Source organism: Balaenoptera musculus, chromosome 19, assembly GCF_009873245.2.
Source record: "Balaenoptera musculus isolate JJ_BM4_2016_0621 chromosome 19, mBalMus1.pri.v3, whole genome shotgun sequence".
NCBI lineage: Eukaryota > Metazoa > Chordata > Mammalia > Artiodactyla > Balaenopteridae > Balaenoptera > Balaenoptera musculus.
In genome coordinates, this window is record NC_045803.1 from 46668149 (window position 1) to 46685858 (window position 17710).

A 17710-nucleotide genomic window follows, 5' to 3' on the forward strand; every position below is an offset into this window, starting at 1 on the left:
TTTAACTTATTACTGTAGTATGGATGCAGATGGTATTTTGGAATCTAGTTTTTCTGTAAGCTGTAACCTTATAAAATAAGAACTTAAACACTATATTAGTTTCTACTTACTCTCTGTTTTAGTATGTTTAGGGAAAGTAGGTTATTAACACCTGGATAAAATCATCTCCTATAATTAAGCTCTAACTGTTATCACAGTTTCTCTAAACCTGCATCTCTTGTTTTTATTTTAAGGAAATTCTTTAAGTGCTCTTAACCTTTAATGTCTCCAGGAATTATAAAAGTCTACTTATAGTGTCAGTCAGTCAAGGCTAGACACTTGCAGCTTTTGTGCTAGATGTCTTTTAATGGCTTCTCTAGCTGCTTTGTTTGTCCTCAGGTTTAAAAAGAAGTTCTCTGTGACCAACCCATTGGGCAGATCTATAGCTTTAGTTCCTGGTGCTTAAAAAGATCATATCTTCAGAATAGATTGCAGATTCTATTTAGATTCCCACAGCAACAGGTTGTTAATTACCATGGTAGTCTCTCTTATTATGGGTCAGTAGCCTAGCAGGACCTCACTCCATCTACAGCTGAGGTCTCCCTTGTGGCCTGGAGATAACATAGAAAAGAGACAGACATATTTCCTAGGCCTGAAGGGTCCTGGGAAAACTTATTGATCTTGTGATACCTACTAGAAATTTAGAATCTTAAGATTGACTCCAAGGCGATTACCATTTCTTCTCAATTCTTCCACCTAAGTATCTCTGTTCTAGGGTGAATTACATCCTCCCAAATTTCATATGTTGAAGTCCTAACACTCAGTGCTTCAGAATGTGACTGCATTTGGAGATAAGACTTTTAAAGAAGTAATTAAGGTAAAATGAGGTCATATGGGTGGGCCCTAATCTAATAAGAATGGTGTCCTTGTAAGAAGAGGACATTAGGACAGATACACAAACAGGAAAAGACTGTGGGAAGACATGGGGAGAAGGTACCCATCTACAAGCTAAGGAGGGAGTTCCTCAGAAGAAACCAACCCTGCCAACACATTGATCTTGGACTTCCAGCCTACAGAACTGTGAGGAAATAAATTTCTGTTGTTTAAACCACCGAGTCTCTAATACTTTATGACAGTCTTAGCAAATGAATACAACCCCTAACAAGTAAGGAGAGTGAGTGCATTTGCCTCAGGTGTTCTGTGGCATGGCTAAGACAGCCTACCACAGTCATAAACTCTTTAAAAAGATCTCAAGACTTATCTGAAACATTCACAATGCATTTACATTCTTTTCCATAATGCATCTGTGTTTGTGCTAAAAGAAGAAATTGGAGTAAGCTTTCTCAGATATTTGAATAACATTGACTCTTAAGAAGATGTATCATGCTTATCCTGGCCCAAGATTTACCTCCTTCAGGGATGTGCAGAATATGAGAAGAACAGGAGTACTTTTTCACATTATGTAAACTTTAACCCACCTCCCGCCTCCATAACAATTCACATCTCATGACAAACAGTGGAGGTAGTTATCTGGAGAAGCAGGAAGAGCGAACTTGCAAGTGCAACCTTGTCTATCATTCAGAGATCATCTGGCCCCTTAGCCCCCTTGTTAAGTTCCAGAAGATCAGCTCTTGAAAGCCCCCAACTGAATCAAGGCTTTCTGACTTCTTGGCACCAGGAAATATTGTTCAGAACCATGAGTATCCTCCGCAACATCCAGCATCATAGACAGGCCTCCATACAAAAGCGGGAAAGATAAAAATCTTAAAACTCTGCTCTTATAAACATTTAAGATAAAAGGAGAATATTCCTATCTATAGGCAAGAAAGAATAGGATGTTAAAGGACCATAATTTTACTTTTCATGCAGGCAAAGAAAAATCAAACTGCTGGCTGAGACAGGCTAACTGTCCTTCAAGTTGGATAAAAAAGCCATCCCAATTTCATCCAGTCATTCACATTTAAGTTTAGCCTAATAATTAATATTGTATCTAACTATCAACATGCACACATTGCTACTGTATTTAGAAAAAAAAAACATGTATTTTGGATATTTGTTTAATAAACTCTTAATGAGCACCTCCTACCTGCAAGGTTGTATATTAGGTGCAGTGACTGGTGAATTTGGGTTTGGTAGACATTCCTGTTACATGAATCCTATTGTCTTACCCTGCGACTCTGTGAATTATTTATCCAAATTCAGGATGTGATTGCCTATTTCCTAAATTATTTCCTAAACTAACCAAAAATATGGTAAAAGAGATGACAAGGGAATTAAAAGGCTATACTCGAAAATATCCATTTAACTCAAAGGAAGGCAATAGTGAAAGAATAGAAGAACTGAGAAAACATTAAGACATGTAGAAAACAATAGAGAAAAGGAAGAAGGAATCCTAATTTATCATTTGTTATATTAACTATAAATATATTTAAAACACTTAAATTAAAAGGCAGAGATTAGCAGAATAGACTTTAAAAACAACACATACAAAATATGATCCAACTTTTGCTGTCTACAAGAGACGCACTTCAGATCTGAAAGTATGAATAGGTTCCAAACTTTTTTAAGCGGATGGAAAAAGATACCCTGCAAACACTAACCAAAAGAAAGCTGGAGTGGCTATACCAATATCTAAATAACTTTAGAACAAAAATGTTACAAAGACAAAGAACATTTTACGATAATAGTCAGTCCATCAAGAAGATACAACAATTATAAACATCGATGCACTTAACAGCAGGTCCCCAAAATACATGAAGCAAAGCTACAGAACTGAAGAGAGAAATAGGTAATTGAACAGTAGTAGTTGGAGATGTCACTACCCTACTTTCAACAATGGATAGAACAACTAGGCAGAACATCATAAAGGAAATAGAAGAGCTGAACAATACCATAAACCAACTGGACCTAACAGATACCTGTAGAACCCAACAAGTGCACTTGGAACATTTTCCAGAATACACCATGTGTTAAGCCATAAAACAAGTCTCAATAAATTTTAAATAATTTGAATCATAGAGAGTGTGTTCTTCAACTAGAAAGAAATGAATGAAAATCAAAAATAGAAGGAAATCTGGAGAATTTACAAATATGTGGAAAGTAAAAAACACCCCTAAATTACCAATAGGTTAAAGAAGAAATTACAACAGAAATTTTAAAATACTTTGAGATAAGTGAAAACAAGACACAATATACAAAACTTATGAGATGTGGTAAAAGTAGCGCTTAGAGGGAAACTGATAGCTGTAAGTGCCTGTATTTAAAAAGAAGAAAGATTTCAAATCAATAACCTAAATTGCTACCTTAAGAAACTTGAAAAGAAGAGCTAACTAAATCCAAAGCAAGCACAAGGAAGGAGTAATAAAGATTAGAGTGGAAATTAATGAAATAAAGAAAAACAATAGAGAAAATTAATAAAACTGAAAGTTGTTTCTGCTCAACATTGTACTTGGAGGTTCTATCCAAGGCAATTAGGCAAGAAAAAGAAATAAAAGGCATTCAGGTTGGAAAGGAAGAAGTAAAACTATCTCTCTTTGCAGATGACATGATATTATATATAGAATATCCTAAGGAATCCACCAAAAAACTATAGAGCTAACGAATGAGTTCAGAACAATTGCAGGATATAGAATCAATGTACAAAAATCAATTGTATTTCTAGACCGTAGCAATGAAAATTCAAAAATGAAATTAAGAAAATTCCATTTACAATAGGTTCAAAAAAGATGATAAAGTTGGGAATAAATTTAACAATAAAAAGTGTAAGACTTGTACATTGAAAACTACAGAACATCATTGAAAGGAATTTAAAAGAAGACCTAAATAAGTGAAAAGACATCTGTTTTCATGGGTTGGAAGACTCAATATTACCTAAGATGGCAGTATTTCCAAAATGATGTATAGATTCAACATGATTCTGTCAAAATTTCAGCTGCCCTTTCTGCGGTAATTGACGAGCTGATACTAACTTTATATGGAAATGCAAGAATCCCACAATAGCCAAAACAATTTAAAAAATAAGAACAAATTTGGAGGACTTACACTTCCCAGTTCAAAACTTACTATAGTTTTGATACAGTTATCAAGAATGTGTTGTACTGGCATAAAGATAGACATATAGATCAATGGCATAGAATTGAGAGTCCAAAAATAAATTCACACAGTTATGGTCAATTTATTTTTATCAAGAGTATCAAGACAATTCAATGGGAAAAAGGATAGTTTTTTCAACCGATGCTGCTGGAACAACTGGATATCCACATGCAAAAGGATAAAGTTGGACCCCCCCCCCACCGCAAACCTCAGACCATATACAAAATTAACATAATATGGGCCAAAGACCCAAATGTAACAACTAACACTATACAACTGTTTAAATAAAACATAAGTGCAAATATGCATGACCTTGGATTAGGCAAAGGTTTCTTAAAGATGACACCTAAGTACAAGCAATCAAAGAAAAAATAAATAAATTAGACTTCATCAAAATTTAAAAATTTTGTGCCTTAAGGGACACTATTAAGAAAGTGAAAAAACAAACCAAAATATGGGAGAAAGTATTTGTAAATCACATATCTGAAAAGGGACTTATATCTAAGATATATAGAGAACATTTACACTCAGTAATAAAAAGACAACCAATCAAAATTGGACAACCATCTGAGCAGACATTTCTCTAAAGAAGATATACAAATGATTAATAACATATGAAAAGACTCTCAACATCATTAATCATCAGGGAGATGCAAATTGAAACCATAATGAGATACAACTTACACCCACGTGGATGGCTATAATTTAAAATATGGAAAACAACAAGTGTTGGAGAGAATGTAGAGAAATCAGAACCTTCATACACTGATGGTGGAATGTAAAATATACAGTCACTTGGAAAACAGTCTGACAGGTTTTCTCAAGTAAACGTTGAGTTACCATGTGACCCAGCAATTCCATTCCTAGATACATACCCAAGAAAAATGAAAATATAAATCCATACAAAAACTTGTACATGAATGTTTATTACAAAGCATTATTCATAGTAGCCAAAAGGTGGAAATAATCCAAGTGTCTACCAACTGATGAATGAATAAACAAAATGTGGTCTATCCACACAATGGAATGTTATTAAGACCATAAAAAGGAATGAAAAAAGAAAGAAAGGATGTACATGCTACAACATGGTACAATGAATGAACCTTGAAAACGCTATGACAAGTGAAAGAAGCCAGTCACAAAAGACCATATATTGTATGATTCCATTTATGTGAAATGTCCAGAGAGAGAAAATCTGTATATGGATAGGAAGTAGATTAGTGGTTACTTAGGGCCAGGGGTGGAGGTGGGAGATGGAGATAGAGGGTGATAGTTAAAGGGTATGGGGTTTCTTTTTGAGGTGACGGGAATGTTCTAAAGTTAACCCAGGTGGTGGTGGCACATATATGTGAATACTATACAAAAACCATTGACTTATACACTTTAAATGGGTGAATTGTATAGCATGTGAATTATATTTCAATGAGGCTGTTATTTTTTTTAATTTCCAGGAGCCTATAATTCATTCATTTCATGGGTGAATTTTTTAAACCTCTGATCTGTTCTCCTAAAGATCCCAAACTAGTAATGCGTGTCACTAGCAATGTCTGAATAGGTTAGGGTCTGCTTGGTTTTTCCACTGTGAATAATAGGGTTTAGGAATCTCCTAGGAACTTGCAAGTAAACTTGGACTAGTTAATACTCCAGGTGCTCTGTGGAGGTTAAGTCTCTTGTTTTATCCTCTGCACCTTACCATTCACACCACTCCCATGCCACTTTCTTATTTTCGATGTTCATTCCTTGTTTCTTTCAAAGGAAAGGAAAGTCTGACTGTGGAAAGAATGCTTATGTTCATCCTAAAACTAATCACAGATTGCTAAGAGAAATATTCTTGTCTAAATTGCATTTGTCCAAAGTGTTCTAGCACTTCAAACCACAAACAATAATTTTGAAAACTTGGCAAATATCTAGTGTCATAAATAAATGTCTAATGATAAAGGGTGAAATACATGTATAATTTATTATTTATTTCCAGCTCCACGCAGTAATACTGATTTTACTTATGACTTTGCCAGGAACTCTTTCTTGGGCCTTATGGTCCAAGAAGTCTCTATAAAGTTAATATTGTGGATTCTGTAATTTTGTTTCTTATTCTTTTATTGTTGGGTAATCTTCTTTCCTTAGTACCACATAATTTTGGCTAGTATGCCTTGAAAGATCAGAACAGTTGCTGTTTCTATTGATTTCTCCAGCTGCATGACACAGTATTTTAAGTGGTTGGATAAACAGCACTGTAAAGTTAATGTGATTTTTTAAATTACTCATGAACAGTTTTGTTCCCTCCTATTTTTACATATGTGACTTTATACAGTTTAACTGTAGCATATTTCGCATTCAACCCGTTTCACATAACATCATAATTCAGTCACTCTCTTAGTCTTTAAAATTCTAATTTTAACAGACCATTGCATTGATGGAGGACACCATCTTGGCAGAGACTGCCCTAATGTCCAGGATCCCTGTTTGAATGAATGTGACAATATCTAAGTCCAGTTGGTATTCAGCTGCAGTTCCCCTAGTTACCTGTGCCTTTGAACAAATGTGATTTAACTCTGGTTTTTTTCTACTACACTGATTAAATGACTGCTTTGTGCAGTTTTGTGATCTTTCTTATTTCTTTAGGCTTTTGTGCATTTCAGACACTTTTGATCTATTTGTTTCTTTGGCCCCCCCAAAACTTCTTTTACAAATCAAGTATCTAATCTGTAGGCTCCTTTGACTTATCTCAGCTGGATCCTAATTCCTTGCTAAGTACCAGCTGCTCCTTTTGAAACCACTTTGGATCATTAGCATGAAATAGAATAGATGGTCCTGGGAAAGGCTTTTAGAATTGAAACTTGCTGCATTGAGTCTTTGTTGTCATCTCTCCTCCCAGGCTTTCAACAGCCGGAGACTCATGCTTAGTGGGGTTTCTGGTATTTGTGTCTATAACTTTTAAAAGCTTGGCACATAGATGGGGAATTATTTCAGTTCTTACCTTTGGTCTAGAGATTTTAGGGACATGGACCATGGAGAAAGACAAGAATAAACAAATATCTGATATATTGGTTTTCTATTGCTGCTGTAATAAATTACCACAAACATAGTAGCTTAAAACAATACAGATTTATTATTTTACAGTTCTGTAGATCTAAAGTCCAACACAGGTCTTACTGCGCTAAAATCAAGGTGTTGGCCAGGGCTGTGTTTCTTTCTGGAAGCTCTAGGGGAGAATTCATCTCCTAACCTTGTTCAGCTTTTTGAAGCTGCCCACGGTCCTTGGCTCATGTTCTGCCTCCTCTATCTTCAAAGCCAGCAAAGGCTGGTTGAGTCCTTCTCACATTGCCTCACTCCTACCTCCTCTCTGCCCCTGTATTCTAATTTTAAAGACCTTTGTGATTACATTGAGCCCACCTGGATAATTCAGGCTAATCCCCTATCTTAAGATCAGTTAATTAGCAACTTAATTCCTTCTGCCACCTTAATTACCCTTTGCCATGTAACCTAATATATTCACAGATTGTGGGGATTAGCACATAGACATCTTTGGGGACCATTATGCTATCTACCACACCTGAAGTCAGTTAGAAACTGTAGAATCTCTCTATTATTTATTTTAAGCTAGAGTGTCACTCCAAGATCATGAGTCTTGTATGAGAGGGAAACAGAACAACAACAGTTAAAGAGTCCTTAAAGGCCACCTGTTCCAGTCTTCTCTCGTATGTTAGGAAAAGAAACTGAGGCCTACAGAGGTAAAGTGATTGGCCAAGATCACAGCTAGTTGGTGGTAGGAACGGGATTAAAACAGTTTTATAAAGGTGTGGGCCAAGGAATACTGGTATCATTGATAGTCTTTGATGTCTATTATATGATTAAACCTATAATTTTTTTCTTGCCTGAGTTAATAAATTTTCATGATATGTGTCTCATCCACATTAACATTTTGTGCCATTAGTTCAGTGATGTGTCTGCTCTGCCTCATCATTGATAGCAATATGGTGGTAAGTAACCATAGCATCGTTTGCTAAAACCCAAAGGTTGAGAGTGGAAAAGGAATTCTAAGAACCATTGGGCTAGACCATCATCTCACAGTTTCCTTAAGTCCAAGATGATGCTGTAATTGATTTAATGCTAAATTATGGTTTTCAGTACTTACCTCTACCCACTTCTTGATTGTTACCTTGAATTCACTGGATTCTCTTTCCACTCCCTTAACTTGTATTCCTACTTCCAGAGGCTGTGTCATTGGACCTACCTTCCATTTTAATGTTCCTGCTCTGCATTTTGGTGATGTTTCCTTTGGTGAGTACTTTTCCATTTTAAATTAGAAATTGAGAAGAATTACTTTTCCCTCCACATGGAAGGATGAAAGTTTACAAAGAGCTTCTCTTACCATTTTGTGTGGGTAATAGCTAAGAGGGTCTAGAATTGTTCTTCCTCTGCAGAATTTTGGTGCTGTTTCCTAGTTTATAGGTGAATGTTATAGCCATGTCTCCTGGATACTAGTAGTTGTCAGGCCATGGCTGTCCCCCCTCTTCCTGCAGTGGAACAACAGAAAGCTTTATGCTTTATTCCACTGTCTTAACATTCTGAACATTCTGTTTATATGCAGATTCTGATTTGCCACTTTGGCTACACAGCAACCTTTCCACAGAGATGCTCTCAGGTTTAAAGTGAGCTCGGTAGTGGTTTAATTCAGGTGTTTTATCACTCCAAATTGAAGACTCTTCTATATGTTTGTATAGTCTTTTTACTCAATTGCTTCCCTGAGTCATTTTCTCCCATCTAAACTTCCCCAATAATAAAAATGATAACAACAGTGGCAGCAAAATTACCCATTAATTGGTTCTTTCTTGTAGTCCAATTACTGCTAAGTAATTACATGTGGTACTACATTTAAACGTTTTAGCAATCCTAGGAGAAGGCACTCTTTAAGGTCCCCATTTTAGAGATGGATGAACTGAGCATTGGAACAGTTAAATACCTCCCAAAGGTCACACAGCAGTGGCAGAATTAGTATTTCAATTGAGATCTATCTAAATCATATACTGTCAACTTGGGTGTTGAGAGTTGCCCCTAGAGAGGCAAAAATTGGCTCTTGGGTATTGAAACAACTTAGATATAACAATGGTTTGTGTTCCTTCAAAGTTCCACCCTGCCCAACAGAATCTTATTCCTTAGTATTTAATTTCTCTTGTTAGGTAGAAATTGTCTAATTTAAATCATATTTAATTAACTGATTTGACTTGATATAAAATTAATTATCACAGTGGTTCTTTTTAGGAGGTGATAACTTTAAAAAATTGAGAAACCCTAGTCTAAATCTTATTCCATAATTCTTTCCATTTTGCTCTATTGTTTCCCATTTTGACTTTCAGTTCTCTTGCTTCATTTCAAGTAGGCTTGTCTAACTTGGGGAAAAATAGTTCTTTAGAAAAAGCTGATTCATAATGCCTTTATCAGTTGCTTTAACATTTGGGTGTTATAAAAGTTTCTAAAATTCAGAATATATTTATTTATACAATGCCCCCACCCTGATCTACGTTATATTGGGTAAGGCACATACCATAGGAAAATCTATATAAATGAAGTTGAATGTCTGTTCATATAGAATGTGAAAATGGCTGGAGAGATGTTACAGATTTGTAGGGCATATTTGAATGATAGACTCTTTTGAAGGAAAATGAAAGTGACCTACAACTTAAGGGTAACTGTGACTGATGCACAATAAGAGGGGAGTTTGTGTACCCAAAGACCTACGCAGTGTACTCCAAACACTTCAAACGGAGTCCATGGAGAGCTCTGAGCAACTGGTGCCCACAGCAGCATACCCTTCCACGGGCATTTAAACGCAAAGTCCAGTCCAAGTACATTTGGAAGATGTGCCCTATGTCGTATGCCCTGGAGGGAAAAAACAAGTCAAAGTAAGCACCTCAAATCAGTTACTCCAAGAAATCTCCACTGACTTATTGTCCAGAATGTGCCCTATTGCTCAGCTCTGACATGTTAATGTAAATACTGTGCCAATGATAAGCCAATTATTGAACCCCATGAATATCTGAAATGCTTTTATCTAGAATCCAAACATTTTAAAACATCAGAGCCCCTAATAGTACATTTGCATGGAATATGGCAAATGTATATCCCCAAGATGCCACTGATTTACTCAAAATGCTGTATTTGATATTGGCAAGCTCTGGGTCACACAATGGGTAAAACCATGTATGCATGCTCCAAGGCTAGGTAGGTTTTTCCAGTAACAGTCTTCCATTTGGTCCTCTCTTATCCCTAAGGATACAGGAAAGGCCATCACTGGGTAATTTATTCATAGTTTCCTTTCGCTATAGAGATAATAATCAACAGCTGTTCCTCATAGTTGGTCCAGCTAGAAGTTTTGGTAACTAGCTTAGGTGAAAATTAGAAATAGTTTATTTTCCTTTTGTATAATATCTTACTGAACCATTTGATGATACAGCAGCTAGACTCTTATGATATAAGAGGCTAGAAGACACTACAGAGCCATGACCCAAGATTTCCCAAGTCTGAGATATGAGAACTTACCCTCCTAAGTCCACCTTCAAAACCCAAGTTGCCTTTTCTTTTAGTTTGGATATGGATTCCTTAATCTTCTCTGCATTGTGACAGGAAATGTTAATAAAAAACATACCCTTTTTCTTGCCAATAGGAAATCTAAGGTTTTCAAAACACCTGGTTCAGTAAATTCAAGCTACTTTGCTGTGCTTCTGGATTCTTCACTGTAATGGCTAAAGTTAGGGGCAGTTTTGTAATAATCTTTCAAAATTATCTTGTGGTATATTTTCAAATTCCAGAGTTGGAACTAGAGTCCTCATGACTCCAACACAAAGTATCACTTATTTCTCCAGGTAGATTGGCCTCCTGTCACAGAGAAACATGGTTCTTAGGAGAGTTATTTATTTGAAACTATACTCTAAGAAGTGTATATAGTTAGTTCCAGATTCAAAAGAGAAATCAACTGTTACAGGAGTCAGCCAGAAATTGGAGGACTTTTTTAGTTATTTCAGGATGACAGATATATTGTGTGGAGTTAAACGAGGTCTTCAGAGACTGTTGTAGAGCTGGGGAGTACATTAAGCTAACTAAAGTTGGTAGTATTGTCCCCATATTGGCAAGAAGGCCCATTCCTGAAGAGCCATCTGTTACAGGCTAGTGTTGGAGACATGGCATTTACTTGCTTAGAGATGAAGATTTGGATTTGGCATCAGGGTCTGTGGGGATCGATGATGTTAGGATATTATAAATACCATAAAGTAGGTGAGAGGTAATAGTACTGTTGGTTGGTATCTAAAATATTTAAAGTATGGCTGTGAAGCTTTTGATTGGTTGTTGGATGACCTGTCTAATAATTAATTAGTTTGACTGAAGTTACAGTATCATGAGAGAGTTAAATTACAGAATTTGGGTGGTGATTGTCCCTGAAGGAACACTGAGGCTTTGATAACTCCTCAGATTGGTCAAAGAATAAAACGGACCAAGTCATAACTGGTATTATGCCAGGTGATAGACCAAAAGGGGCAGGATAAGTATCTGCAAAGTCACTATTTTTCAGGAGGCACAAGAATTTGCTGAATGAGAATAAGGAATTTGGAAGGCTCCAGGCTTTCAGTGAACTTGACCATTGGATAATTTGGACAGAGAAGTTAGGGTTTGAGGTTAGAGTTGTTGGGGTAAATAAATATAAGCATCAAAAAATATACATGATAGTTGTCTCTTCCATGGCCAGGTATGAACTAGCAGTATTTTACTCAAGGGGTAGTATTTAAATTGACTTTAGGAGAGTGTAAAGTGGAGAGTCAGGGCCAAAGCTTAATTGTCATGATCATAGAAAGTTCTTAGAAAGGTCGGCAGAAGATATTATAGTAGGCATGGGCAAAGCCTAGACCCGAATAAGTTATCATTAACAATAAGGGAGACACAATAGGGGATATCAGAGTTGTTATGACTTTATGAAAGTAAATAGAGAATAATATGGCAGAATGATAAAGAAGGAAAGTATACAAGGGAAAGTATGAGAATCAATAATGTCCGGTATGTAGCAAAATCTTGTTCCATCACTCTTGGGCAGAGTCTTTCTATTTCACGTAGAGTCTGCTTGTTCTGAGGAGCTTGGAATAGCAATCTGTTGCTGAAGGTCATCAATTTCTGGAAGTTTTGGGGTTTTTTTAGCAAACTTCCATTTAAGATCTCCAGTAAGAGTTGTTTTCGTCTTCAGCCAGTAATTCAGTTTCTTTGGGCGTCTTTTTACCCAAAGGCTCACGTCTTAATTAACTGCAGAGTCAGTTGTTAGAAGGCTCTAAAGAAGACTATTGATATATTTTTTTGATTTTTGAGGTTGAAAGAGGGAGAGTTTCTGAGGGTGAGTTTTTTGGGAAGATTTCTTGAACTTATAGATGAGCTGGTTCTTGACAATGTGTAGTTATGTCTGCATTAAGCAAGCTTGATTCAGATTGATAAAAGACTTTAATCCCCTGGGTCTTCTAGTTATTATTTCCTAGGGTGAATAGTCTGAGTTCTAGAGGGAGCTAACCTGGTCTGATAGACATTAGAACCAAAAGTAAAACTCTTCACCAAAGAACTCCAAGAGCCTCAGAGAACTTGGCCAGTTTAAGATCAAAAATACTATTTTTGTGTTCTACATTTCCCAAGGATTGTAATTGTGAATTTTTTTATCACATGGTTAACACACTGTAAGATTCTTTATAACTCTTCTATGTAAGGCTGGTATTCCTTAGGTGGGAAAGTTATAGAGTACAATGTCTTAGTCACATTTATGGCAGTGGCCTTTCTGTATAGGAAGGCTCAAATCCATCTCAAGAATTTACAGACAATTACAACAACATATTTTAACTGTATAATTTTGGCACAGCCCATCTGTATTTGAAAGGTTCTTTGGAGTATGATTTAGACCCACAGCTCACTGCACAGTTTTCCTGGAATATGATAGCAGAATGTAAGGCAGGAGCCAGCCACATCCCCAGTTACAGAGGAGAAATTTTCCTATCAACTCTTATTCAGAAATTATCTCATCTCTTTTATGATGGGACCTGTGGTGTAAGATTTTTGTCAAAGACCAGCTCATACTTTGGGGCACGTCATAGTTGGTGTGCCAGAGACCATTGACACGAACAGAGGATCCCAATTTTAGGTAATGTTTGTTTTCTAAGTCTGAATTTTTTATGTTCAGAATGGATTCTGCAAATTGTGCTTATTGATCTCCCATATTGTGAATTATTTCTGTAGACAGCTACAAAAGTACCATCTGTTTTGCACAATGCTCTGCTAACACATTTCCCTTTGCTTTGTGGAGATTTTTATTTTACTAGAAAAATTAGGAATCCATTGTCTAAAATAGCCCGTGAATCCCAAAAAGTCTTATCAATTGTAATTTAATTTTTGGTCTTGGGTATTGCTGAATCAGTTTAACACTCATCTTAGCTAGGGTCCATTCTTAGAGAGATAATGTTCCAAATAATGTACCACCTTTTGTCAGAAATGAAATTTTTCCTTTGCAGCCTTGTGATCTTTTGCCCCTAGTTTCCTTTAGTTTCATCTTAGGGGCTTTCTAGGTCAGGTGACAATACACATATTGAATGAGAGTCAATGAGACTATCATCTTTTAAATCATTATTTAAGTACCAGGAGAGGTATGAAGGTGTCTCTTTGAATCTTTGAGGCATTCTGGCCAAGCATGTTGTTAATTATTCCAAGAAAAGGCACATACGTGTTGTTTTTGGGTTTTTTTTTATGTACTAGGTGCTAAAGAAGGGAGTATAGAGGTCTACACTGTAAATTACTTGCATTCAGTTGGACTACAGATAGGGTAGTAATTCAGATTTGGTGCAACCAGAAACCTAGGAATAACATTTGTGTTAATGAGCCTTCAGGCTTTAATAAAATAATATCCCTTTTCTTCAGGCTCCTGGATAAGCAATATGGGGTATTACAAGGAATTGTTCTAGCTAGGAGGCTGTACTTGGCTTTATTCTCAGAAAAACACTTCAGGGAAGTAGTCTGGGCAATGGTTTGGAAAGACCTGTCTGAATCTTTATAGGATCCACTTCCGTAATACACCCTATGTTTGAACAGTATTTATCCCATAAATGGTCAGGTAAAACAAGAGCCATTGTTGGGAAAGTTCAGAAAAGTCAAATGTAACAATTACATGATTGTGAAACTGACTTTCTAGAAATACCTCTGGAATTTCCAAGAATAATCTTTCAAGAGCCCTTAATCAGACAATTCTTTTTCCATAAAAGATCTCTTCCAAGTAGATTGGCAGGTGCAGAATCACAAAGGAGACATGAATGTGTTTCTTCCAACAGTCCTAATGTGTAGACAAAAGCTCAGACGTGGGGTGAAGTAGGTCGGTTCAAAATATCCCCAGCAGTACTGCAGTAATAACTCCAGGAGACCAATTGTATTTTATCGCAGTAGTGTTCAACGTAGAAAGAGAAGTGTTTACATCCAGTAGAAATATGCATATTTGTTCTCTTATGAGTGTAGCTCATTCTTGTTCTGAAAATGGTAGCAGATACATTGGCCACCTAGGGAATCCAAAATCAGAGTTCAGTTTATTGTTTACCAGGCAAGTAGGATCCACATCTCTAGGAAAGGAACATGAGTCTCCCTGAACTGAATGTAGGAGGGCTAGAAATAACATTAAAAAGCAGCTTTGTCTAAGGGAGGCGAAAGCCGATGTATTAGTCTCTGGCTGGCTCAAAAGTAGATCGTAAAGTCTCTCTCAGGAGAGGCTATTATTCTATTTTGTGTCATCGACCCTGAGAACATGAGCCTCAGACGAGTCTAGGATGAATTATATAATGTCTTGGCAGGCTCTGGGTCACACAGCGGGCAAAACTGCAGAGGCTTCTCCTTTCACACACTGGCAAATAAGAAGAGCAAATATAACTCTGTTCTTTGGGAAAAAAATCTGTATTTCTGTGTGAAAATTAATTGCACAATGTGCTTCTAGAATATTACTCAGCAAACTGATTATAGAGACTGCCTCTAGAGAGGGGTCTGGATGATGATGGAGGGATTTGTTTCATGTCTATTGTTGTTACATAGTAAATGCATAGTAAGTATTCACTGAATGAATGAATGAGTGAAATGCATTTATTGATTGTGCAACTGAAAACAATACTGGGGAGAGTTGGAATTAAGCAAGTAGTGTTTAAGTGCATAGACAATTCATTTAAGAGGTTTGGCAGTGCAAGGGGAGGTTGAAGTTAAAGGGAAGCTCTTGTGGGGCTTTTATTTCTCACCTTACATTTTGTTTTCCAGGGTTTCCTCATACCTTGATATGTTCCCTCAATAATACCTCCTTGGTCCCCATGACCTTCAAACTGCGTGTGCCTGGGGATGGTGTTGGCCATAAAAGCATTTCAAGTTGTGAGCAGTATTCAGACAACAAAAAATCATATTGGAACAAGGATGAAGTACCCGTAATGAGACCAAAGGAATTCACCATCACCCCCGACTGTGGCACCATTCGCTCCCAAGGATTTGCTGCTATCAGGGTAAAGTGCACAGCCTTCCAGCACATGTGGCCAAGCAGCTGAACTGTCATATAGTTATTGGGACCACATCTAGAGTTTGCTTTATATGCCCAGTGTCAATGGGAGGGAGTGCCTCTAATTCACATAGAAAAGTGGGTCTGTTTCCATAAGGAAATAAACTACTGAAGCAAAAAAAACCAGATCAAATATATTGGGCAAAAGCGCTGACACTGCTCCAGTGGATTTCCATCAATCTAAATGCATTGCCTTTACCAGAACAGTGGATTCTAGCAATTTCTGCTGAAACCACTGCTCTAAACAGATAGTACGCCTATCAATACTAACATAAAAATATTTAATAACTTGTTGATAATTAGGTCCTGCGTTAGACTCACATTATTTATACCACTAAGTATCCAGATTTATGCCACAGATGATATCCAGTTTATTCATATTTTGAATCTGAATCTGGGCTTCATGGCGAATGTGGATGTGATATTCCTAACAGTGCTTTATATTAAGGTCCACAGTGTGATGCTTTGCTTATGGCCTCACGGTGCCACCAGCAGAATTATTTCACATCTAACTGAGAAAGATTTTAGCTGTCTTCCCTCACTTACTTTTGCTTCTCCGAACAGTTAGGTCTAGCAATACTGAAGGCTGCTAAATTTAAATGATTTGATCTTTTCTGGAAAAGGAAAAACATAAGACTTCATAGCTAAGGTTATAGTTTTCTCTTTAGTCATTACCTTTGAATATTTAATTCAGCTATGGTTTTATCCCCCAGATTTGCTTTTAATGCTTCATAATATCTCACCATGAATCTACTCATCCTAAATCTATTCTGGGAGTTTTCAGCTCTTCTCAGGGCTTCTCCACGGATCCAGTGAGGTTTGATATCACACATTGTTGTAATTTCCCAGTGTTGCTCTCTCAGTCTGTTTGGGCTGCTACTACAAAATACCAGAGACTGGGTAGCTTATAAACATCAGAAATTTATTCTTTACAATCTGGAAGCTGGAAGTCCGAGGTCAGGGTGCCAGCATGGTAGGGTTCTGGTGAAGGCCCTTTTTCAGGTGGTAGACTGCCGACGTCTCCTTGTATCCTCACGTGATGAAGGGGCAAGGGAGCTCTCTGGGGCCTATTTTATAAAGGCACTCATCCTGCTCACGAGGGCTCCACCCTCATGACCTCATCACCTCCCAAAGGCCTCACCTCCTAATATCATCACATTGGGAGTTAAGATTTCAGCATGTGAATTTGGGGCCGGAGGTGGGGACACAATCATTCAGATCAGAGCAGTTGCTAACTGTGACTTGCCCAAGAAGAAGTGCAGCTGCAATGAGTTAATTTATTTTTTACTTAATAATGCTTAGCTTACATGTTACCTGCCATTTCCCCCCTTTTCTGGGGCTTCTCCCAGATTAGTACAGGAAGATTTTAGAAGACAGAGCATCTATCTAGGAGCCTTCTGCCAGAACCACTTGTTCTAACCATAGCTCAGAGACATAAACAAGGGTTAGAGTCACTCCAGGAATCTGTGCACTGGGGCAGCTGCTTGTCTCCAAATCTGACAAGTTTTCCTTCCAAATCGATGACCCCCTCTTTGCTTTATTTTTCCTTTGTATTTTGAAAAGCTTTCTCCAAGCCTCAGTTTTCCCTCCTGATCTGCACTTTAACCACGTCTGTGTGGACTTAAATTTGCATCCAACAATTCCCTTTCCAACCAAAAAAATTTTAATTAGTACCTGATGCATAATTTATAGATAGAACAGCTGTAACCTACACCAGAAGCTGTTTTCTACACTTACAAGTATCTCTTCCAGTACAAATCATTTTAAGACAATTAAAAATTGCAACAAGCCTTCAAAAGCCTAAATGTCAAGTTTCACAACAGTAAATAAAAACATAGGGTAAAATATACTGGCCAGATACTGTCCTTGGATTAACCTTTCTTTGGAGCTTCTTATTTTCTTCTCTAAAAATGAATATGGGAGGTGGGGAGGAACGACAAGATTTTGGTTAAAAAAAAAAAAAAGGCTATCTAGTTGATTTCTTATGCCATTTCTATAACTGACATTTATTTTGCCATAAGAGAAATCTAGCTGTAGTGTTTATTGGTG

General features: G+C 37.0%; 1 protein-coding gene across 1 annotated transcript in view; it reads left to right on the forward strand.

The window, feature by feature from the left end:
- Positions 1-17710, forward strand: part of HYDIN (HYDIN axonemal central pair apparatus protein) — a 432518-nt gene that overhangs the window by 190527 nt on the left and 224281 nt on the right. The window contains 2 exon segments of the mRNA XM_036834209.1: positions 8285-8352; positions 15373-15608. Of these exon segments, the coding sequence (XP_036690104.1) occupies positions 8285-8352; positions 15373-15608 (304 nt within the window).